At 53.1% G+C, this 23,040-nt stretch overlaps 8 protein-coding genes across 8 annotated transcripts; 4 read left to right on the forward strand and 4 right to left on the reverse strand.

Annotated features, from left to right (window-relative positions):
* Positions 1 to 2,540: 2,540 nt before the first annotated feature.
* On the forward strand, positions 2,541 to 3,541 carry HAC1 (transcription factor that binds to CRE motif; the record flags this gene model as incomplete). The annotated part of the gene is made up of 2 exons (XM_056217182.1): positions 2,541 to 3,223; positions 3,253 to 3,541. The coding sequence occupies 2 exons, from the start codon at positions 2,541 to 2,543 to the stop codon at positions 3,539 to 3,541; spliced, it is 972 nt and encodes a 323-aa protein (XP_056068738.1).
* A 1,010-nt stretch (positions 3,542 to 4,551) lies between these two features.
* Positions 4,552 to 4,856, reverse strand: N0V89_008428 (uncharacterized protein; the record flags this gene model as incomplete). Its single annotated transcript, XM_056217183.1, has 2 exons — positions 4,552 to 4,719; positions 4,776 to 4,856. The coding sequence occupies 2 exons, from the start codon at positions 4,854 to 4,856 to the stop codon at positions 4,552 to 4,554; spliced, it is 249 nt and encodes an 82-aa protein (XP_056068739.1).
* Positions 4,857 to 5,265: 409 nt separating this feature from the next.
* N0V89_008429 (uncharacterized protein) lies at positions 5,266 to 6,500 on the reverse strand (the record flags this gene model as incomplete). Its single annotated transcript, XM_056217184.1, has 4 exons — positions 5,266 to 5,409; positions 5,553 to 5,944; positions 5,990 to 6,141; positions 6,193 to 6,500. The coding sequence occupies 4 exons, from the start codon at positions 6,498 to 6,500 to the stop codon at positions 5,266 to 5,268; spliced, it is 996 nt and encodes a 331-aa protein (XP_056068740.1).
* Positions 6,501 to 7,424: 924 nt separating this feature from the next.
* N0V89_008430 (uncharacterized protein) lies at positions 7,425 to 8,735 on the reverse strand (the record flags this gene model as incomplete). The annotated part of the gene is made up of 2 exons (XM_056217185.1): positions 7,425 to 8,697; positions 8,731 to 8,735. The coding sequence occupies 2 exons, from the start codon at positions 8,733 to 8,735 to the stop codon at positions 7,425 to 7,427; spliced, it is 1,278 nt and encodes a 425-aa protein (XP_056068741.1).
* Positions 8,736 to 9,687: 952 nt separating this feature from the next.
* On the forward strand, positions 9,688 to 11,215 carry NPL6 (chromatin structure-remodeling complex subunit RSC7; the record flags this gene model as incomplete). Its single annotated transcript, XM_056217186.1, has 2 exons — positions 9,688 to 10,730; positions 10,783 to 11,215. The coding sequence occupies 2 exons, from the start codon at positions 9,688 to 9,690 to the stop codon at positions 11,213 to 11,215; spliced, it is 1,476 nt and encodes a 491-aa protein (XP_056068742.1).
* Positions 11,216 to 12,175: 960 nt separating this feature from the next.
* N0V89_008432 (uncharacterized protein) lies at positions 12,176 to 13,142 on the forward strand (the record flags this gene model as incomplete). The annotated part of the gene is made up of 2 exons (XM_056217187.1): positions 12,176 to 12,835; positions 12,933 to 13,142. The coding sequence occupies 2 exons, from the start codon at positions 12,176 to 12,178 to the stop codon at positions 13,140 to 13,142; spliced, it is 870 nt and encodes a 289-aa protein (XP_056068743.1).
* A 1,342-nt stretch (positions 13,143 to 14,484) lies between these two features.
* Positions 14,485 to 15,969, forward strand: N0V89_008433 (uncharacterized protein; the record flags this gene model as incomplete). The annotated part of the gene is made up of 2 exons (XM_056217188.1): positions 14,485 to 15,184; positions 15,236 to 15,969. The coding sequence occupies 2 exons, from the start codon at positions 14,485 to 14,487 to the stop codon at positions 15,967 to 15,969; spliced, it is 1,434 nt and encodes a 477-aa protein (XP_056068744.1).
* A 4,934-nt stretch (positions 15,970 to 20,903) lies between these two features.
* Positions 20,904 to 21,645, reverse strand: N0V89_008434 (uncharacterized protein; the record flags this gene model as incomplete). The annotated part of the gene is made up of 2 exons (XM_056217189.1): positions 20,904 to 21,310; positions 21,639 to 21,645. 2 exons carry the CDS (start codon positions 21,643 to 21,645, stop codon positions 20,904 to 20,906), a joined length of 414 nt encoding a protein of 137 aa, XP_056068745.1.
* Between the last annotated feature and the right edge of the window lie 1,395 nt (positions 21,646 to 23,040).

Here is a 23,040-nt window from a genome sequence, read left to right on the forward strand (position 1 = left end):
CTTCCACAACATCACGATCGCCCTTTACCAGCGCTGAAGGCTGTGTATGGGACGTCTCCCGAGGTGTCGCTGACTGTACAATAAATTGTATACTGACGCTGATTTCGGGTGGGCAAGACGTAAAGAAAAGAGAGTGAATGGCGCCCGCGGGAAACCACTTGAAATGATAGCTGATTATGAAATGAGAAGAGAAGAAAGATATCATGTATCTTTAGTACCATTGATGCTATTCTTCTTGAAATTGGGGATTATGAGCTTCTGTGGCTGGATTCGAAAAGGTCAGCTTCTAGGAAAGTGGAGAGCTTCAGGAGACAATGATGTATTGGGCTGTGTGATTTCGGCGAGAGTGGCTCTCGATCCAGATTACTCTCAGATTTGGCGACTGCGTAGCCCGATTCTAGCACGTTGGTATGAGACAACATATTTCGTCCGAACTTCTGTCCGAACTTTCAACCGCAAAACATCGTAGGCTTCCATGCTCCATCTACAACATCTTGAACAGTTTTCGGAAGGTGCCGTATACGTCATCGACGCAGCGCCGCGGCGTCCATGTCTCCAACCCGACAATGGGCGAAAGACAGAAGGAAGCAGATCGGTCGCCTGATGACGACAATTCCATCTCTATGCGAAACTTTGCTCGGCGAAATTCATCCGTAGCTCTTCAGATGTATCCCGCTCGCAAGCCGATCTATACCACCCAACGATCTGCTCGGAGTCATACTCTGCGTTGAGGCGGCAGCGCATGACGATTCTGTAAGCCTGGACGACAAGCGACCGTCATGCACGAAGTTGCAATCTGTTCTCTTGAGCATTGAGACTGGATCCGAAGTTCACGATGGATGAGGAGATTTGGTTGTGATGGAGAGGAGTTCAGGCAGCTGGATTCAGAGTCGTTCTATAGGTCCGAATTGTGCTGCCTTGACGAACGCGCGTTCGTTTCGATAGCGCAGAGTCTGGAGGAACCAGAACATCAGTGACTCGTGCAGGAGAAACATACTTTCATTGTACAATGCGCAATGCTCCGAATCGGACTGCGACCGTCCGCCTAGATTTGCACGGATGATACAGAGGTTCACTGGGTCTCGCTTGGACCGACAATTCTCGATAACGGCACACAGCTGCCTATTCCAGCCACCTTAGTGGCATTGCAGGGTCGTCGGTGCGGAAATTCGAAGAGCCGCCCGGAGGTTGCGTGCGCACTCTGCATACCGAGTCTAGACTGTATTGCGGAGCTGCTTCGAGTCCAAACTGTATCGCGGAGCTGCTTCTCGGACGCCAAGTTCCCAAACACCCATGGTTATGCTCATGCGACGGCAACGGTGTGGCGGCACGAAGGGTACGGGCAAAGGGCAGAATCAGTATTCTGTGCCTGGCCTCGTGCTCCCTCGACAGGGTTGTTACCCCAGGAAAAGCGCAAATGTCCCGGCCGTTGTACCGTAGTACGTACCCTTTGCAATATGCAGAGGCGACGGTGTATATTGGACGGGTATGCGGGGATATGGAGCGCCCCGGAGAAATAGATGAAGAGTACGGGGTAGAGGTTGTTCGAGAAGTTCCGGCTCTGCTTCCATGCATGCGACAGAGCGTGCATATGAAGATTGATGGTGTCTGCGGGCGTGAGTTGCAAGTGTAGATTGCTGCACGACTCGCCCAGCCAAGGGAGCAGCATCGCAGCTGTCGAGCTGGTACCACGTGGGGGCGTCGTCAGACTCGCACAGAGCCGTGTTTCGAGCCTCTGGTGCGCCACGGGTGGATCCCTCAGCAGCGCCCGCGTCACCGAGTGCTGACGAGGTGGGTATCGATGATGAGGCCCCAGCAGCACTCAGCCTTCGGGGTGGAGGCGTGGCCGAGAGTGTGCAGCGTGCAGGCTCACGGCGCGCAGAGTCGAAACAAAACAGCAGACGAGGCGTGGTGTCGCGGGAATGCATGTACCAGAAGCACCCCTGGGGACGTGCTGGAACTGCCTCGTTGGGCGACGCTACGACGCGGTCCCCGAGTGTGAAACGCTGTTGGCCCGCCGCTCAAGGGAGAGGGTGGGGCGGCATTCGTCGCCTCCACGGTGCGCGCGGCGGGCCAGCGAGGAATCCGCAGCCGTGAGTGCGCGGTGCAGGTGCTGTGGCCTGGACGAGGACGAGGCAGGCCGGACGCAGTTTATCCAGCGCTCACAGGCAGCACTATACTGGCGGGACGGGCAGCCATCCCAGGGCCGCTCCGGCACTCTACGACTCCAAGCGGAGGCAACGTGCGTTACAGCGCGACGATCAGGTCGCATGCCCGTGCACGATCGGGGAAGGTGCGCTCTCCTAATTTAGATTAACGTCCTTGCCGCAAGGGACAAAGCGCCGCTGCGCCCCTGTCGCTCCACCGCTGTCGCCTAGCATAAAGGCCACCGTGTCAACTCGCTCCCACGGCTTATCATCCTCAGCTTTCCCTCCCCTCTGCCTAGATGCACTAGCACTCACCACGCATCGACCACACACTGCCAGACGGGGATGGACTGTACTTACAACACCACTTCTCGCCTTCCACACACCACCACAATGGACGCCGCTCAGATCATGGCTGCCCTCACCCCGCCACCCACTGTGGACCCCTCCACCACCATCAAGATGGAGGACCTCCACCAGACCCCCTTCACATCGGCACCCTCGCACGCCGATACATCAAGCCCCGCACCCGCTGCTCACGAGAGCAAGGCGGTTAAGAAGCGGAAGTCGTGGGGGCAGGTGCTCCCAGAGCCCAAGACGAACCTGCCCCCGCGCAAGCGAGCCAAGACCGACGACGAGAAGGAGCAGCGCCGCATCGAGCGTGTCAAGCGAAACCGCCTGGCCGCGCACAACTCGCGCGAGCGCAAGCGTCAAGAGTATGAGCTCCTCCAGGCCGAGAAGGACCAAATGGAGGAAGACCTCATCGCTGCCAGGCGCCAGATCGCCGCCATGGCCACTGAGCTCAAGGCCTACCGCCAGAAGTACCCCGGCGAGGTTCCCGAAGCCAACCTTAGCATCGACCTCGACAACACCTCGGTCTCAGAGTACAGCTCGTTCACGAGCCCCGACACCATTAACCCGGCCAAGACCACCTCTTCGACTGGATTCCCCAGCCCCGTCTCCATGACCTTGGACAGCTTCGACTCCCCGCGCGATTCGTCGTGCGCCCCCGAGACGCCCAACTTCAGCGAGGCCGCCGTTGACTTCGACCAGACACGATATCCTGCAGAGATATTGTGCGACCTGCAGTGTCGGTCGACTTCAGCGCCCACGGCCTCCCTGTCGGCGATATGGGCTTTCCTGTCGCTTTTCAATCTCACACTCCCATGGACAACAAGCCTATTGAGGACCTTTTCGACTTCGACCAGTTCCAGAACACAGAATTGGGAACTACAACGGGCCTTGTTGACAGCGACCCCTTCTTCACGCCCGTCCTCTTCGACGGCCACCACGCTCCCGATTTTGACCTTTCTGACCACCTTGATGCAAAGCACTTCGACTTGCAGACAGCCTCTGGCGCAGCCACTGCTAGCGACGAGGCTCTCGCAGCGTAGTGCTAACATCGAGAAGGTCGCTCGGTCATTCAAGGGCGCGCGGCGAGCCAGCCTAGATGGCGGCATGAAAAGGCGTTCACGGTCACTTCGGTCTAGACAATCACACGGTCGGCGTAAAGAGTCTTTGGCATTACCGAGGGAGGTTTTTCGGTTACTGAATAGCGTTGGGTCATGACGGGTTCTGGGCTTTTAACGTTGACGTGTTGAACTACTGTACAACAGTTGTCGATGGAGGTGATGGGCGGGCTGGAAAGGACCAAGGGCTGGCTCTTTCATATATAGCAATTCAACCACACTTCACATCACTCATGATTCTTCTTCTGCTTCATAGTGACTTTTCGACCGCTGCAAAGCCTCATGAAACCTACCTAGGTATAGTCTGAGTTGGCTGATGTGGCTTCTTCGTCTCACTAGTCAGGTTTGCTTGCGGCAATGTGGACTTTCGCCCCCGCACCTTTGCGCCCGTGTTTCCATTTCGCATCCTGCTGCGTGCGAGGCTTTTCTCAGCTGATGTGGGGATTCTCAGTGCGTAATCGCTTGTTTAGGTCTATTGGTCGCGCTCCCGAGGTCGTTCTCGCGTCAGCAGCTCGGATCCTTCGCTCAGCCTGATGACAGTGTAGTACGGCGTCGCACGGAAATAGGCATGGAGCCGAAGATAACACTAATTGCTGAGGCATACATAGTCATTTGATGTGCAGCACGACATTCCACGAAACAGCTCCACAATTTGTAGATACGAAGATTACATTTCGTATCGTCGATCATTAATTCATGGATTCGTATCGCATGTCCATTCCAGGCACACGCAGTTGATACTAGCCCGAAATTCCTTGCCCACCTCGCATATCATGTTATAGCCTTACTTGCACGCGTGCAAAGACTCGCATCCATTCCAAATGTTTCCAGCCCGTGTGGATCCGACACCATGCTACTTGAAGAAAATAAGTAGATTTTAATAGTATACGATATACCGGTGCGGTTTGGCGAGGTTTGATATGAGGTTCGATGATCTAAGATTTCGTGACCTGGTCCACAATAGGCGGTTTGTTGCTGTCGTTCGCGTGTGCGCCCTGGTTAGTTCCCGCAGAACCGCCGCCAGATGCGTTCATGCCCTCGATGGCAGCGCCTTTCTCGGCTTCCGGGAGGGGCGCAACTTTCTGGGCGTGCTTGAGAGTGGTCTATGAGCGCAGCGAGTCAACATATCGTCTTGGAGGGGAAGGAGAGGTAGACGTACGTCTCCAGAGGCGCCGTGAATCAGGTTCTCGCCCGCCTCAATAGGGCCATTGTCTGAGGATCCGTCTCCCTGGCGAGGCATGATGACTGAAAGTGAATTGGATAGTTGAAAAGGTGTTAAAGGCGAGATTCGTAGTGGACAAGTATTTAGTTACTACATCTCCTCATGAAGTTCTCTTATAACTTCCGTCGATGACATCATTATGACATTCTCAAACCGCATGTCAACGCGACCCACAAAGCTCCCGCGATTTCGACCGGAAGACTGGAAAATCGTGATCTGGCGGGAAGAGTGTGCCTTGATTTCTACGGTGTTACGATCACGAGACAACAAGTCTGGTAATACGGGATGGTGTTGAGAATAGTATGTGTCGATTGATGCCCAAGTCTAAACTACATAGGAATCCTTGTGAGAAGACCGTGATGGAAAAGAAACGCCTGTAGTGCCGATGCTCGCGTGCAATGCCAAAACACCCTGCCAGCAAAGTACATCAAGATGGCAAGACCAGAGCAGAAATATTTGCCGACGTAGAACGCCCTTCGATCAGCTCCGCCATCACGAGTCCTGTTCCAGGTGCCTGGCAGATACCCCAAGCACCATGGCCAGCTGCGAGGAACACACCTCCGTCGCCGCCCTTACGAGTCTTCAGGCCGCAACCGAGTCTGGCATCTGGGATGCGGCATATAAGAGGGCGTCCGCTTGCTGTAACGGGTCTGAAACACTGGCATCGAGTCAATCGAAAAGCTCTGCCAGTGTTCAAGCACGACGGTGACTTACCAAAGCTTCCCTCAAAACCTCCATCCCCTTCCCATCCACAGCACCTATCATACGAGCAGCACACTTCTTCATTTGCTCGATTGCTTCTGGGTTGACTTTGACATCCGAAGGTTGCTCAGGTAGAGGGATCGTGGTGCTGTTAAGGCCCGCGAGATACAGCTCGCCGCCTATCCGCGAAAACAGCTCTGGTGAGAAGCCAATGTCGTCAGTTGCGAATAGGGCATGGCAGGCTTCGGCGTCTACTTGTTCTGGAGTATGGTGTTGATTGCGTACGAGAAGAGAATGGCCGGCGAGAGACGATATAGGTATCCGGATTGAAGATTTGGGGAAGAGGGTCGAGAAGACGCGAGGCGACCAGGCTCCCGAGGTGATGACGAGACGTGCGCATGGTACTGCATATGTTAGCGGAGGCCAATCGCGAAGGCAGTGGTGCATACACTCTGACTCCGTTCCACCTTTGCTTATCCGGACGCCGTTCAATTGACTGTCTGCATCCCTTGAGACAGATATGGCCCTCGCGGGATGGTGCAACCGCACGCCCCTCTCTGAACACCTCTCCAGCAGCCATTGGCAGAACCTCAACGGATCTCTGCCAAAGTGTTAGCCTAACCATCTTCCTCATCCACAATTGCCTACTCACATTTGCGCCACCGTCCCCTCCTGACTGATAACCTCCAACCCCTCCTTCATCTTCAACCACACGGGGCCCTTTCCACTCAGACTCTTCTCCGACCTGGTCGCCTGAGCCCGACTCGTCCCATCAGCCAGCCAGTCCTCTCCGCTCCCACCCACAGCAGACTCCTCGTCCTGATCTTGACTCAACGAGATGCCCGTACTGAGCGCATATCCCCACGTCGTCCGACCATCGTGTGCATCGGCGAGGTCTTTGTGAAGTTTGAATGACAGCGCACCGAGAGCTTTGCTTGACGGCGCAAACCCTGATCCCATTCCAGTCAGCCAACGCTCAACGCAATCCTAAGTCGTGAAGTATACGTACAATCCGCCGCCAAAAACCCACCCGCGAACCCTGACGCACAATGAAACAGCTCCGCACTGGAGTCCACAAGATGGATACTCTCAGGCCTCGTCTTTCCCGACCTCGAAAGATAATACGCCGTCGACAAGCCAACAATACCCGCGCCCAGAATCACAGTGTCGCCTTCAGGTCCGTTCTCGGTGCTTGTGCTCATCATGAATAGCAGTAAACGTCGCGCGGGGCAACGAGGGGACGCGCCGCCCCAGAACTTTTATAAGGACGCGCCGCGGCCATTGTCGAAGCAGGCGACACCATACGCAAGGATGATCTGATCTCTTGCATTCCGCGAACGGGGATCCGTTTGCCAGACGACATGTGCAGCACGCATCGTACGAGTTTTACCGTTGGACTGGCGGGCCAGGAACTTTGAGGAGGCGCGATTCGCTTGGATCCATGACGCGTGACCCGAACCGGGTCGGAAGGTGGCCTGACCTTCTCGACGAAGCAGACCACTTGAGGCGGGCGTGCAACTCTTTTCATGCACCTGCACGAAACATACCCGTCGTATATATTGAGGTACAGAGAGTTCAACGGCAAATCTGACGCAAGCGTGTGGGGGAACGATGCCGACAAATGCGAGAGTGTGAGTGAGAAGCGATCGATCAACGTGTGGCGATGCTCGTAGTTCGACATGACTCCGAGTACGCACCGCACTTAGGAAGATGTAAGATTCGCAAGTAAAGACAATACTGGCATTCGCTGTACCAACCCGGTAAAAGCCTATGCGCGCTGAAAGAATACCGATTAAGCAAGAAACCACTTCATCTCACCCACGACCGACAATGCCATTATCCAAGCCCGCTTTCCAATCCTTGCATCCGCCAGCTTAATACCAATCAGCCTCCCAGACTCCTGTTCATGACGCGGATCGAGGTCTCGACCTCTTCCTTCATCTCTTGCGTGATGCTATCCGGTCCTTCTGCGAGGGGTAGACCGCCAACAGCATCGTCAGTACCTTCTCGAAGTCGAGTATAGGCGCGAACAAAGTCCTGCAGAGCCTTCTTCCCATCTATAGGTGACTGTGGCTTGGCGTGAAGTGTAGCAGCGTCGAGCTCCTCAATTGCGGCCATCAGTTTAGCCTCAGCAGCGGCTTCAGCAGTGGCGTCTCCGGGACTGGTGTACTCGGTCAGCTCAGTCCCATCATTGGTTGCGGCTTCAGTATTGTCTGTCCAGTAATTCGGGCTCGAAGACGTCTCACTCCAACCATAGCCCGTGTCGTTGTCGACAGGATGGATAGAGCAGTGGCTGGTCAAGCGACCCCAGTGGCCGAGACATTGCTTCCGATTTCGTCCTGCGTCGGAAGCGCCTGGACTATCGTACACGACGTATGCCACGTTCTCGCCGTAGTCATTCGAGCCGGAAGGAGACTTCGGCGCGCTTGTGGCGACAGTAATGTTCATTGGGACGACTGGAAAAGACTCATCGAAGGAAGCTGGATTAACTTCCGGAACCGTAGGATGGCCCGGGATGACTTCGTCGTCGTGCCCCTCGTTGCTGGCATCCATTGCACTATTGCGCGCGTCGTCAAGTGTTGGGAATCCACTCTCGGTGTCCAAAGACCTGGTGCGCTCGTAACCGTTCCCAACGTGAACGACGACACCGTCGAAGTAGCCTGGTTGATCATTCGCCTGCATGGACGGAGCTGAAGGGGAAGTGATCATGATGCCTGGAGCTGCAACAACCTCAAGAGGAAGGTTAGTGCCAGGCATAGGAGTAGGAAGTGGGTTGCCGAAGATCTCGAGATCGGAAGAAGCTGAAAAACGGCTCTCCCTCATAGCATTGCTGATGATAGCTTCTTGCACGGAAGCCCTCTGCAAAGGAGCGGGAGAGTCCGGGACAGTGCCTGTAGGTAAATATCCTAAGGCAGTTTGGGTGCCTTGGTCCAAGTCCTGGTCCATTATAGTGGCTTCGCGACTCGCCATAGGAACAGTGATAGGCGATGAACGGTGCACTCGGAGGCTGCAGGAGCCCGACGTCGTACGTGTCATCGGTCCAAACATGGGCACGTCTGCTGGTGACGCCTCGAAACTGAGTGATACCGAAGGCATCTCTTTGACTGGCGTCTGCGGAATGTCGGTTCTAGCAGGTTCCTCTCCGCTCTTCTTCGAACTGCTGTGACTTGAACGTAGGGTCCGCAAGGACTTCATGCTTCGCAGCGAGCCCAAGAGACGTTGGCGCCTAGACGGGCTTTCTCTTCCAGGATATGCGTCGTCATCGCTTCGCAACAGACCGAAATCGTCGATGGTGGAGGACGCAGTCTTTGGAGGAGTGATGGTAAGCTTGGCGGTCGTTGCTCCTGGGCTGGGGGTGTAACTTTTAGCACGATGCCTTTTCAAATCACTAAAGAGTAGTACCTCGAAGTAGTCTGCGTATTCTCTTTTTGGGAAGAATAAAGTCCGGAGAGACTCTTCTTGGTCCGGACGGCGAGGCGGTGGAGCGTCATGCTGCATCAACTGCGTCTGTGGAGCTCGTAGATGTTGACTTGTGCGGGTGGTGAAGGAGCAGAAACTCGACAGAAAGCTTGCAGGTGTCACACTTCAAATGTTCCAGGCATGGCGTACGTTTGGCAACAAACTGGTTGCGCTGCACCTGGGCAGCTTCCATATCATTGAAAACATCGGTGGTGAACTAGGAAGGTGTAGGTAATTGCATCCGAGGAAGGTAATGGCTCTAGAGGACTCAGCTGACGCCTTCCACTGGTCAATAGCAGCTGCTTCACGGTATCGCGCGAAATCGCAGGTGGTGCGCTTCTCAACTATCCTCATCCGTGCCTTCCTCGGATGCAATAACCCACCCGTTATCACAGAGCATATGGACTGGACCCCGATCACCTATGAGACAAATCCTTGCTTTCCCTGAAGATTTGCGACGAACGCGTTGTGCCGATGCACATGTGTGGAAGTGAAGTTAGGCTGCACGTGATGGGTGGGAAGCTGGGACGGTCCGAGCTCAGGAAACGGCCGTTGCGCCCTTAGCTTGCGCGCATCGCATTCAACCTTCACCGTCACTCAATGCGCGTTCTCTCACTTACAGATTTACTGCACGCGTCGCACTCACCCTGAACTGCGCCACAATTGCCAAGAGTTTTGATTCAACAATATGGCGCGCGGTCGACCGTCCCGCGCGGCAGCTCGTCGCAGCACTCCCGCAACACCCATCACCTTCGACGACGACGACGACGAAATGGAGGAGGTAATTGATGCCGCCGCCGCCGATCGCGCCGAGACTCCCGCCGAAGAAGAAGATGCTGGCACGCCTGCGCAAGAGTCCGAAGAAGAAGAAAAGGCAGCTTCGGAACGCTCTGCGACACCTGTTGTTCAAGTGCAGCGCAAGAAGCGTCTTGGTCGTCCTCCCAAGAATCGCCCACCTGACTGGAATGTAATACCCGACGATGGTTCTCAGTCCGGCACCCCCGTCAAGCGCAAACGTGGCCGACCAGCTGGTGGAGGCTTCCGTGGCCGCCCAAAGGGCGGCCCAGTGCAGGCAACCCGTGTCGCAATTGACAAAGAAGGCACAATGATGGACGTGGTGAATGATGAGGTGGATCTGCCCGAGGATCCTGAGGGCGAAAAGAAGGTCGACAAGCTTGGAAACCTGCAAGATGGTCGAGACTATCGTGTGCGCGTCTTCACCATCGGCGGTCGCGGAGATAGACTCTATATGTTGTCTACCGAACCTGCACGATGCTGTGGTTTCCGCGACAGTTATTTGTTCTTCACCAAGCACATGCAGCTCCATAAGATCATTATCGATGACACAGAGAAGCGGGATCTGATAGACCGCGAAATCATTCCTCACTCGTATAAAGGCCGTTCAATTGGTGTTGTCACGGCTCGTTCTGTTTTTCGAGAATTTGGAGCGCGCATCGTCATTGGTGGTAAGAAAATCATCGATGACTATTATGAGACCGCAGCGCGCGAGAGAGGCGATGTCGAGGGCGAGCTAGCAGAACCACACGACAAGCTGCCACCACCTGGCGAACCCTACAACAAGAACCAATATGTCGCGTGGCATGGTGCGAGCAGCGTCTATCATACTGGCGTACCAAGTGTACCCTTGGCGAATGGTAAACCGGTGCCTGGGAAGCGCAAGGTTAACATCACATCCGCCAATTGGCAGTTCGAGCACGCCAGTTCCTCCAGGTAGGTAGACAGCCTGCCTTTCAGGTCAGATCACCTCACTAACTCTTAGCAGCCGCTTTAATGCGAACTTGTCTGCCTTGCGAAGAGTGAATCTGAAGCAGGGCATCTACGACCCGCACACCAATCTAATGACCTATCCAAGGACGACGCAGCCGACCCACGCCAAGTGGGAGGAAGTGCCACAAGACGAGAGCGATGTGCCCCCGCTTGTCCGCAAGCACTATTTTGTCGTCGACACATACGTTCAGAAGCCGCCATATGCCAGCCTAGGGCTTCCAGGACCAGATGCTGAATTCCTTGATGTTGGAACAAATGGATTACCCAATTTGGAAGAGGACGACGTCCAATCCATGGCACCGGAAGCACGCGAAACCTACGTGCAAGCAAAGCAGGACCAGACATGGTGGAGGGACCAATTTCAGACGGAGACGGTCGACGGTGCTAGGCCGAAACTTAAGATAGGGTATTCAGGCGTTCCGGTATAATTTGGGTCAATGATGAGAGGAGAATTTGATTTGCTTCATGATACCAAAGGCATGTCATGGATTGGCGTATGTAGGACTATCATGGAAGACACGCTACACGCTGATATAGTTACTGAACTCTTAATTCTCAGTCTAGTGTTTACCCTGTTCTACTGGGGCTTACTTCCATCTTGCAAGCGTTGTTAGTCATCCTGTTCAGGGTCATGCATTGATCCTTTCGGTGCATCCGCTCTTTCTGTGTCACTTAGCCACGCTATACCCCATGACGTGTCTCGCACTATTCTAGCATCCAAGTCGACCACCGGCGAGAGCGCCACTCATCTCGGAGCAATAAAGGAACATCACGGGCTATGTAGAGTCGGCGGTGTCATGGCTCGCGCAATGAGGAAAATGGGCATTCAGGATCGCAAATGCATAGTACAACCGCGCCGTCTCCGAGGGTGAAGAATTATTAGCAACATGCCGCTGGCACAGTTTGCGAATCAGACGGGAATCATCTGCACGGCACCTCTTCTCGACCTAGCGACTTTTTTCGAAGACGGGCGGCTGTGCGTATGCCTTGAAGTAGGCAGGATCTATGTTAATACAGATTGATAGACACGGCTGGCCGATACTGCGGTCTCGGATCCTTCGAAGACGGAACAACATATTATTTTTCGTACCCCATCCAGAACTGGCTCTACAAACCAAGTACAACTCTTGCCGTCCATCACGCACCACTAGCTAACAAAGCATCCAGACTGGCAAGACCACCTTCGCATTCCAAACTACCTCGCCATCCTCTCTGTGACCCTTTGTCTGTTCCTCGTATTATCCTTCGCTGTTCTGCCCCCAGAAACAACGCATCGCCACTGTCTCTCGTTCGGCCTTCTCTTCTCTGTGCTCTTCATCTCACTACCCTTCGCCATTCCGGTCACCGTAAATCCCAACATGTGCTACGATGCTATCACACCGCACAACATGCACTCTTCCATGTCGTGCGCATGGACAGGCTCACTCGTAACTCTAGGCGGTGTAGGCAGTGTCGTATGGGTCTTCTTCCGAAGTCTTTGGCTGCATATCCGAATCTTCTGGGACAGAGATCCAGGAGAGGAATTCAAATGGGGAAGCATCATCTTTGGTACGGCGATGCCTTTGATCTGTTTGATCGCGGTGCTCTCCGCAACAGGACTCAATTATCGCATGGGTCAGACGCGTCTGCCCAACCACGAGCACGCTATTGTGACGTTCTGGATTTGGCTAGTCGTTTTCGTGGTTTTGGCATTCCTTTTGCAAACCTTAACTTCTGGCTACTGCTTCTACGTCTACGTCCGCTCATTGCGGCGCATGCGGCGGGATCCAGCCATCGATTCTTTCGAAAGAGGTCAAGTGAGGCGAAAGTTAGAGTCGTGGGGCAATGTCAAGAAGCTGTTCCTGTTACAGTGGAGGACCATTGTAGTCAGCGTCTTCGTCATCATCTGGAGCATCAGCTTCTTTATTGTATTCTGGACTCAGGACAGGAAGCTGGGCCGCGTGTTTAACGACCCGAACGATATTCTGCAGGTGAAAACATGGATCATCTGCCAGATCTTGAGCATGGGCGATAAGGAGGAGTGTAGGAAGTATGTGCAAGACTTCACGGTAATTTAAGCCACCGTGCTTGTCTCGCTGATCTGAGCTTCTGTGAGAATTCTCTTGCTCCTATCTACACGTTGCATCTGGCTAACATGTCTAACAGCTCGCCGGCATATCCGTTTTCATCCTCCTCTTCCGCACCACCATGCTCCAAACCTGGCTCACGCTCTTCCCAGGTCTCGGTCACCGCGCGCTTCACAGAGGTCGCCTGCCCTCTCTGCAACTCACCTCCCTGGAGGATGCCGAAATATACCAGCAGCACTCGCCACGTAAAGCCACCTCCATCTTTGGTAGCAACACCCTATCCAGATAGCCAGCCCCGAGATAGAGCGCAGCATCGGGACAGCAGCCACGCCTCAAACGTCGGGATCGAACTTGGCAAGATAGACCAGCGCCCTACATTCGAGCACGTGCCGAACGAGACATATCTACTTCCACCTCCACGTCTGACTCGTTTCGACTCTTCATCATGACAATCCCACCCATCGCAGGACACGGGCTGCGCAGAGAACCCAAAACTCCAAGTCCAAACCTCAATACTACCATCCAGTCTTCCCAGCACCCCCACCAGAGTCCGCCTCTCACAAATCCAACCCACATCGCCCCTCGGTGACTGCTACACGCCCTCGCGCTCAGCACCATCTCCACCGAAATTTTCACCCACCGAAAGAGCGCCGATGGTTCAATGGGGGCAGAAAGGGGAAGTCGCGGAGGAGTGGGGTTGAAAGTGCAGAGAACGCCAAGTAAAGTAAGGGGGAGGATCAGTGCGCCTATTCCGGCAAGCTTTGTGCATGTTGACGGGGCTTTTTTGGGAGGTTCTAGGGAGGACGAGCACGGAAGTAAGGATTTGGGGGTAAGAGGAGTAGCAATCTAGGTGAGTAATAAACTGTGTGGAAGGTTGGTGTCATGCTTTGATTCTGTGTTCATGTCTTGGGCATGTTTGTGCATAGATGCGGACCGTTAGAGTCGCCTCGATAGACTTCTCTTGCCCACTATAGATGTCTTGATTTCCGCGCGTATCAGAACTCGATTTCATCAGCAAGAAATAGCGAATTCCCAGACTAGAAATATGTAAACGTAGCACTATGTAACTGAAAGAGCAACGAGAACAAGGGTCAGCAAGCCACAGGCCTCATTCTATAATGGAAATCATGTCTTCCCCGGTTGAAAATCCACGTGCCGAGCTTCATGTGTTTAGAAACGAGGCTTGCCCTCATGCTGAGGCAACAAGCTCAACATGGTGGGCAAAACGATAGGTCAAGCTTTACTTGCTCATCGGCCGCTGTGAAGGCTTCACTCGATGTTATTGAGTAATTCGTCACCATTCCACCGATCTGGTTCTTCGAGTGGCACATCAGAAGTGTCAAGGACGAATGAAAAAGGAGGATAACCGCTTGCGGCCCAGTCATCTGATCGAAGCCATCATCGCCACACGAACGATATCACATAGCCGCGAATGTGTGCCTGAGGGCTGCCTGCAGTTGCCTAGATGCGCCGACGTACAAGGATTAGACTTTAGCGCGTATCGTATTGCATACATAAACCTCTGTACCACTTCCTCTTATCAAGAACACCAACGCCCTTCTCCACTTTCATTTCTATTTCAACTGTCACACACGTCCAACTTGGCTTCGAAGTCATCGGTCTGAAACACGATGGCTCCAGTGCGTATTTCGACGTCCACCAAGAAGAAGGGCATAATTCCTGCGTCGTCGAAAGTGCGCAAGCAACAGCATCCGAATAACATGCAGAACATCAATAATCACATACTATCTGACCAAGCATGTAGGGATACGGTCGATGCCCTCGATGACACGACAGCGCAGAACGACTTATCCAACTCGCCACCCATTGGGAAAGGGCGAGCACATCCTTATGAGTCACCTAGGAATCCTACCACTTCCCTCTCTCATGAGGAGTCAGCGAGAAAATATGAAGAGCTGGAGTTTTTGGATGACGCGGAGATGACAATCGCTGATGATGATGCTGATCCAGACAATGATTCCAGTGTAATCATCAACCTAACACGAGACCCCAAATCGGAGCCTACACTAGAGAAGAATCACGTTTTCCCTTTCTTGAAATTACCCTCCGAGCTACGTAGGCAGATCTATCAAGAACTAGTCCCCTGCGGCTATGACATATTCTATAACCGAAATCGCTTCAAAAGCAACCCGATGTGTGTCACAGCAAAAGACAAGGACGGTAATGTCTACAAACGCTCCGTCTGGAGGCAAGTGGAAGAGCAATGGAGGAGCAACAATCGTAGTCGCGCAATTCTAGTAGAGTTGACCTTTCCACCCGTCGAATTTAATATCTTTCTTGTCAACAAGGTTATCTGCAACGAAGCGCGCGGTAAGTCCTAATACGGGAAACCATTATCCAACCCCCCTCCCGAACTGATAGTAACTCGTGCACCTCCAGCGATTCTCTACGGCCAAAATACATTCAACTTCACCATCACCTCCGTGCCCAAAAAATATGACAAAACAAACGTCTTTGGCCTGTTTGATGATCCTACCAGGAAACACCTCTTGCGCGACCTTCGCATCATCGCACTGCACGTCGAGGTCAACGACGGCTCTACTCTTGCGATCAAGCGCCACAAAGAACGTCTCCAGCAATTTGTGCAAGAGTTGCAAAAATACTCACATGACTCGAACAAAAAATCTCTCCTGGAAAAGCTGAAGGTAGACTGGTTCGCTACGTCCCTCAACAGAAGAGGCCATCGGTTTCACGTTCCCGGCATGTCACGAGGCATGGGCATGCGTGATACCGCCATCCGCTCCTCGCACGAAGCTCAGAGGAAGTATATCTTTGGACTCGAGGGCCTGACTGCTCTAAGCGGTGTGGAAGAGGTGGAAATCACTGGAGCATACGTGCCGTCGTGGTTCATTGAATGTTTGACACGGTGTCTCAGGGGATGTGCGGAACTCCCTCGACCTATTGATTATCCGGAGATTCTGGTCAGGAGAAAGAATAGGGATAAGGGAAATGGAGCTAGGAGGACGTATAGAATGGTTGAGATGACTACGAAGAAATGGTGTGATCCGTGGCTGAATTGGACGGAATTTGCTGATGCGGAGGGCATCGAGATTCCTGAAATTGATCGGTTGAGGCTGATGGGGCTGGGGTGCTAAGGAGGGAGAGGAATTAGATGGACAGTCAGATAGAATATGAAGGATATTACTTGTTTCAGGCAATGTAAAGTTCGTGGCTGTTGGAATTCTACGAATGCTGAAGGCTCTCGATGAGCTTGTAACAGAGATGACATGGAAAGGATTTCAGTAATGCATGAGGTATGAGGAACATGTCCCGGCTGGGTAGAATCATCAGTTGAACCGAGAAGATCCCAATCCCTTTGTTGTGGTGGCTGAATCCTCAAGGACGTGCGCCGGTGCTTGAACCTGTTATTATACTGACAAGGGTTTTTTGCTGGACATTTCTCGTTCGGCTTGACGGTAAAGAAACTTTAGTCCGGCAGAAGATACGCGCAGGGGACTACATGTTGTAGATCAGAATCCTCGTGTAACGTCGTCACGAAGGCTGACCCAAATCTCATCTTCGATCATTGTGAATATGAGTCAGCATGACAATAGCAATAGGTGAAAGAGTGCGTATACCACAATGTGGTACAGGACAGGTGGCAGAACACAGCTCCGTGAATCCTCGCCAGGTTCGCGATCTTTGTCCCTCTGGACCTCATCATGGTCACAACTATTGTAAACAACGGCGCGGTTTTCAGGGATCTTTTCTACTACATTGCCGTCTGGCATGAGTGTTGGCGGCCCCACATGCGCATTTCACCGCAGATGCTGTGACTTCGAATTTATCTCTTGGTTCTGCTGTCTACAACTACCCGGCGAGCGCTTCGAACGGGTCGCAGTGATTTGGACCTTCGGAAGTCCTTGGGCGTGTTGTGAAGATCGCCACTGAGGCTAGCACACGGGAAGACCGGTGTGCTGCAGGAGGACTGCATGTGGAGCTGCGAAGCTTGGGTTGGCCTGCAGAAACGTGGACTGAATGGTTGTAAGTCCTGTAAGGAGCTCTGTAGGTCTCGAGTAAAACGATAATATGTGAATTGTGGATGCAGCTACCGCATTGAGGCTGAGTGGTCAATGAGCTCGTGATTTATATCAACGGACGATTGGACGCTAGGTAGTAATAGAAAGGCGCAGGTCACTGGGCATCCTCCTGTCTGAGCGGTTGGGTAGGAAGGTGCAAGCGTCCACCACGGAATCAGAAAAGCCGTTGCCACGATACGAATGCAGCCATCACCGCCAGAGTGGGCCAGCAGGCAGAAGACAGCAACTAAATAATTAAAAGCCGGTTGACAACGAGGAAGGGTCGAGAAGAAATTTGTGAGAGAGTTTAGGGGTTTTGCGAGTTTGATTTTGACTTCAAACATTGCCAACACGAAGTCTACCGTCCGTGGGAAACTTACCCACAGCGGAAGTAGTGACACATCTTACAGAATCAAACGTTCGTGCCTTGTCTTCTGCTGTCCATTCTCATCGAATTCTCCAACCCATTTGACCGGCAAGAAATACACCATAAACCGACCATGACAATCCATATCCGCGTTAACAACAGTAGCATACAGCCTATTCGTTTCGGCTGGCCACCCCGTCGAAGTATCTACTGCCTGCTCCTCGATCTCAATCACCCTTTTCGCAACTAACCCATACTGCTGTGCATCCCACAGGCCTTCACGAACAGGCTGCAATGCAAGAAGCGCAACTGCTTGACGTCGGGTCTGGGGGCACCTGCAACGGGCGGCGGCGTGGAAAAGGGCGGGTACGATAGAGATTTCGAAGGAAAATTTTGCTGGGACGGTGGATATGGAGGATGTGGAACCAAGGACGGTTTTGGCATGGTAAAGGAGGGAGCGGAACTGTGAGAGATGTGCGTCGAAAGGCGTCTGAGAGATTGACGCTGCGCATGCGGTCCATGTGTGGATGGCGAAGTAAGTTACTTTGAGGCAGCTGATGATCACATCGTCGCTCTTCGAATTTTTTTTATTCTTCTCAAATCGTTGTAATGCGTGATACCATGCTGCTTGGCTCTCCAAGAGATACGACTGGCGCCTCAGGTCCTCTGTCGTCAGGTGCAATCCCCGCACTACCGAGAAGCTGATTTGCCGGATGAAAACTAGGGAGGCGTTCCGAAGTTCGTGGCAAGAGCACTGAGCTTCGTAGATGTTCGTGATAGGTTGTTGGCCGAAGCACGTGGGGGAGGGACATGGTAGCTCGATTACTTCCTCTAATTTCTCGCCAAACATCAAGGCAGATGCGACTGCCCGCATGTAGATGGGCGTGAGCTTGTCTTCGATTATTGGGGCAAGCCTACTCACTACACCAAGCCCGGCTTTATGTGACCTTGCTTGCGTCGAAGTTGGGCAGATGGCTTGTTGTCGCTGTCGTTCCGCAATAATACCAAGTCCGCTGCGTAAATGCGCAAACGCCGTTCTATAATCTCCTCGAAGATATTCAATACATATGTAAAGAATGCATGTGACGAGGCCAATCTCTGGTGGACATGAAGAGTCGCTCAGCCGCTCGACCAGACATTTGATAGACTTGCTATAGTGATATAGCAATGCGCTTGGTCCGGAACACGTTGTAAGTGCGGCGCGGGCGTGCTTGAGAGTGCCGTCTTCGGATTTGATAAGAGAAGACAGAGCTATCAGAGCATGACGAACCGGCGCCTCCGAACAAGCGATCTGAAGCACTGTCTGAGTCCAGAAGTTCTCGTCAAAGGTGCTAGAAATGACCGGTCTAGCGTGGTAATGGTAAAACTCAAGATAGTGAACGTTACTGCCGAGACTAGGGAAACTTGACACAGTCGCGCAGAGGTCAACGCCTTGAAACTGGCCACGATCTAAGTCATGGCCGGCTCCTCCGTGTGTACAGTAGCCGTCACACTTCCTCCCTGTGTTTGTGCACCTGGCTCGGTTACAATTGTTAGAGAACATTGCCGCTCCCGACGTACCGTAAACATTCTGGTTTATTTTCATCGCACTTCACGCGTAGAATCCTGCTCAATCTCAGCCTCAGATCGAGACACGAAGTTTTGGGAACATACTTGCATGTTTTGCAGCCGCTCTTTACTTTCGCACCGCTTTTGCGATATCTTTGAGACCGCCTTATCGAAGACATAGGTGATGGAAAGATCTTGGACGACCGTGAATGTTTACAAGACTCAAATGCGCATAGTGCATCGATGGATCGCGTTGCACGAAGGCACAATTTCGTCTTGCCACTGCATGAAAGTACCTCTGGTAGGTAGTCGAGAGCAAGCACCTGCATCAACGTGAAGGTGGCGCGCAGCAGATACGCTAACCTGGTACCTACCGTGCAGATCACGTGCAGATACGAGCGCACCAATCGAAGTACCATAACATGCGAACTTGTACTATAATGCTCTCTTCCGACTTTTAGACGCTTGCCAATCAAGTGTAGGTAGGTACAAAATTTGACGACTGCAGCCGGTGAGCGATCACGCTTTGACCAGACAGTCAATCTTGACGAGTGTGGAGGCTTAGGCACACCAATGGTTACACAACTCAGCAGATGGGAGCTGTGGTCCTTTCAAGGGTAAGGCTGACCCCGTCTTGCAGAACATCGCCATCATCACTACCTCTTCTGGTCCTGTTTCGCCGCTGTAACATGCCAGGTGTGGAGTGTTCTCTTTCCAAAGCGTGGGGTTTTTTCCAATACGACCCCTTGGATTTCGAGACCCGGTCTTGTAGAGTTTTGCGCCTCTGCCGAGGATGTGAGATAGGGAAAATGCGAGCTTTTCGAGAGCTCCCTTGAAGGAGACGAACTGATACCTTTGGAGGCATTTATATCGTACCTATGTCTGGGACAGCCTGGACACACAGCAACTTCTAAAGCTTATGGTAAGTGGCGAGCGCCTGGCTATGACGGCTAATTCTCACCTCGCGCTAAAACACTTGCGCGCCGACGACAAAGACAAAACCTTGTGGATCAATGCCATATGTATCGATCAAAGTACTGACAAGGAGGGAGGTTATCAGGCTAAAAGATAGGTACCGTATATTTCAGCGAAGGGCAGACCATCTTTTGGAGATACGAGTCTAGTTTTCATAGCTTTACTGCGGCTGATCCAATTGCGCGTGGAGGCTCTTATATTCGCGATCGGCTTCATTCTCATTAGACGTGGTTAACAACCTGGGTGAAAATACAGAATGACTGGAGTAAGGAGAAGGTACCCGTGGACACAAGATCATCTTGTGCGGTCCAGTCTACTTGTCAATCCAGCCTTAGTTTGGTAGTCTCGATCTCGCAAGAGGTGGCGAACGCGACAAGAGCTTTTGTTTGTGTAAGAGAAAAGAGGCTTAGAGCACACTCTTGCACTCTTCATAAGTGATCTAGTGCCACGTTCGCAAATCTTTCCAATTTTCGCCCTTCCTAGTTGATACGGCCAAAACACGACCTTGTGACCTAATTAAGCCTATCCCACGATGAAAGGCAGACACCATCTCAAGCCATGCCTTAGGCCAAGAAGACACTGCACGGCTTGGTCCTGGATAAGAATAGCCCACCGCCGCACACGAACATCATACATCCCCATCGGACGGCATTGACCTGTTCATCCTCATCCTGCTCTCATAGTCTCACTATGCTTTAAACGCATCACTCTCTGATCAAACCACCCACCTCCGCCATTCCTCTGCCCTCTGTAAGCGGCGGGGCTTACGAAACCTCAGGCGAGTGGCTTTTTCTGAGGGTTTCCGCGTTTGAGCACACCCTCGCTACCCGATGACGCCACCTACTCGCAAATTCCACATCCACGCTGTCGAAGACGAAAAGGGAGTGTTGATGGTGGAATGTTATTACCGTCAGATCGACTGACATTTTCTATACAATAAGTTGTAGTAGTTGTACCACGGCCCCTCCAGGGATCCGTTTCGTATTCACCCATTCAGTCCAAGAAACCATCTCCAAGCCCAAGTCTCTGTCCCCAGAAAGAAGATATATATCAGTAACGCTCCGTTGCATACACTGGTGGCCCGCTTCGGGCCTCACCTGTGGTGGAGGAAGGGGGAACTTTAGTTCTTGTTGTCCTTGCCTTTACCCAGACCAGCGACATTCAGGCCGCCGACCTGGACACCCTGGGCCTGTGCACCCGCCGCTTCGGCACCTCCAGCTGCTCCAGCGCCTCCTCCAAGTATCCCTGAGAGAGCGCTGGTGAGTTGAGAAACAATGTCGGTGGCACCGCCAGCTCCTGCGCCGGCTTCGCCAGCTCCTGCGCCCTGCTCAAGTGCGGCGAGGGCCCCCTCCAGAGTAGCGCCGTCAGCATTGGCTTGAGCGTTCGCACCTGCCTGGTTGGCCGCGTTTCCGTTGTTCTTCTTGCCTTTGTGGCTTTTCTTTCCATTCCCTGCATCAGCAGTGCCATTGCCTGCTACTGCAGTGCCATTGGTGGCCAGCGCAGCGCCTGCAGCGACGGCGGTGGCGTCTGTGAGATGGTTATTCAATAGTCTATCGAGGATCTCGGAGGAGAGACTCACTGTTGGCCACCCCCGCGGCGGCATTGCCTTTGTTCTTGCCCTTCTTGTTCTTCTTTCCTTCTAGAGGGTGGTCAGTGAATGTGTGACCGATCATAGACAATGGTCAACTCACTACCGGTTGCAGCATTTCCTGCGCCAGTCGCATCGGTAGCGTTGCTCGAGGCCAAGCCTTGCGCGGCCTGCGCCGCTGCTGCGTTGCCCTTGTTTTTCTTGCCTTTCTTTCCGTTGCCTAGAAGGTGCGAGGTCAGTGTATGTCGCAAGGGTGGAGGTAGGTACGAGGCATCTATGTCCGAGACATATTGGCTTCGTGCCTGGCCTCTACGTACCAGCTCCGGCTCCAGCATTGCCAGTTGCATCGGTAGTATTGCTCGCAGCTGATCCGGCTGCAACATCTAGGATTTGGTCAGGGACAATACAAAGGACGATTTCAGGGAGCGACTGACCTCCTGCATTGTCATTCGCATTTCCAACACCAGCACCCGCCGCCTGTTGGTCCGCCGCAGCATTGTTGCCACCGTTTTTGTTCTTCTTGCCACTTCCAGCTTGGGCAGTCTGCTCCCGTATTAGTTGATTTTCCCGTATCCGATGAGATCCCAAAGCGCGCTACTCACCTGGTCAGCAGCATTTGCATCTGCTGCAGCCCCTTCCTGAGCGGCAGCCTGGTCATTCTGTTCTGCTGCTGCCTGGTTGTTCTGACCGGCGGCTGCGGCATCGGCGTTGTTGTCCTTACCGCCACGCGCTATTATAAGAGCATCTCGAAGTTGGAGGGCTCGCTTTTCAAAGTCTGCGACGACCTCACGGCGACCAATGTTGGGCTGGGGAATGGCAACATTTTCGGTACCGGTTGTGACGACAGGTCCAGGCTTAACGAAGGGGGGCCGGGGCTGCGGTGACAAGAGCCGCAGAAAGGAGAGTGAGGAGAGGGATGGAGGTCTTCATGGTGAAATAATGTTTGAAGGAGTGGTGACGAAGAAGGCAATGGAAGGTTGAATACAGTAACCAGTGAGCTCAGCTCTTCAAGAAAGGAATGTAATGAGAAGTGCCCTGCACTGAAAGACCAAAGGATTGAACTGGGCGTGGAGATGGAGTGAAGAACTGTGAGAGGGATAGTTGACGATGGGATTTATACCCTCGAGTCGCTTTGACCTAGTGTGCATATTTAGAAGCGAATCGATGTCATGTTCGACAAGACAAGCAACAAGATCCTCGTCTGGGCAGATCCCGTGTGCATCTAACACTCCATGCCTGAGAAGCCCTGAGGTTGCCAGGCTCGCAAGGCGAGTCTACCCCAACACCCCCCAATTTTCTGTCACAGGAACGAAAGCTTGGCCTAGGCATCGAACATGTGGGCTGGAATAGGAGATGGCACGAGAAAAACGTGCAAAGAGTACCGAATGACGCCGAGCCAGGGCCATGACACGGCCAATGAAGTTGGCGGGAACTGCGCGGACCAATCCCGTCAAGCGTTGTCAAACTGTAGCCCCAACGTCTGTTGTCGGAGATCTTGTAGCAGACAGACCAGGATGCGGGGGATCGAGCGGAAAAGCTTGTTCAAACGCATGAGTTTGGTGTGACTGCGGCATGCAGCCGACCAGGGGTTCGTGAAGCTTGCCCGGTCTCAGGGTAGGCCGAGGCGAGGAGGAGCCTCACAACTGGGAGCCTCACATCGCCCTCTAAG

Source organism: Didymosphaeria variabile (assembly GCF_027946475.1).
Source record: "Didymosphaeria variabile strain IMI 356815 chromosome Unknown scaffold_6, whole genome shotgun sequence".
Classification (NCBI taxonomy): Eukaryota; Fungi; Ascomycota; class Dothideomycetes; order Pleosporales; family Didymosphaeriaceae; genus Didymosphaeria; species Didymosphaeria variabile.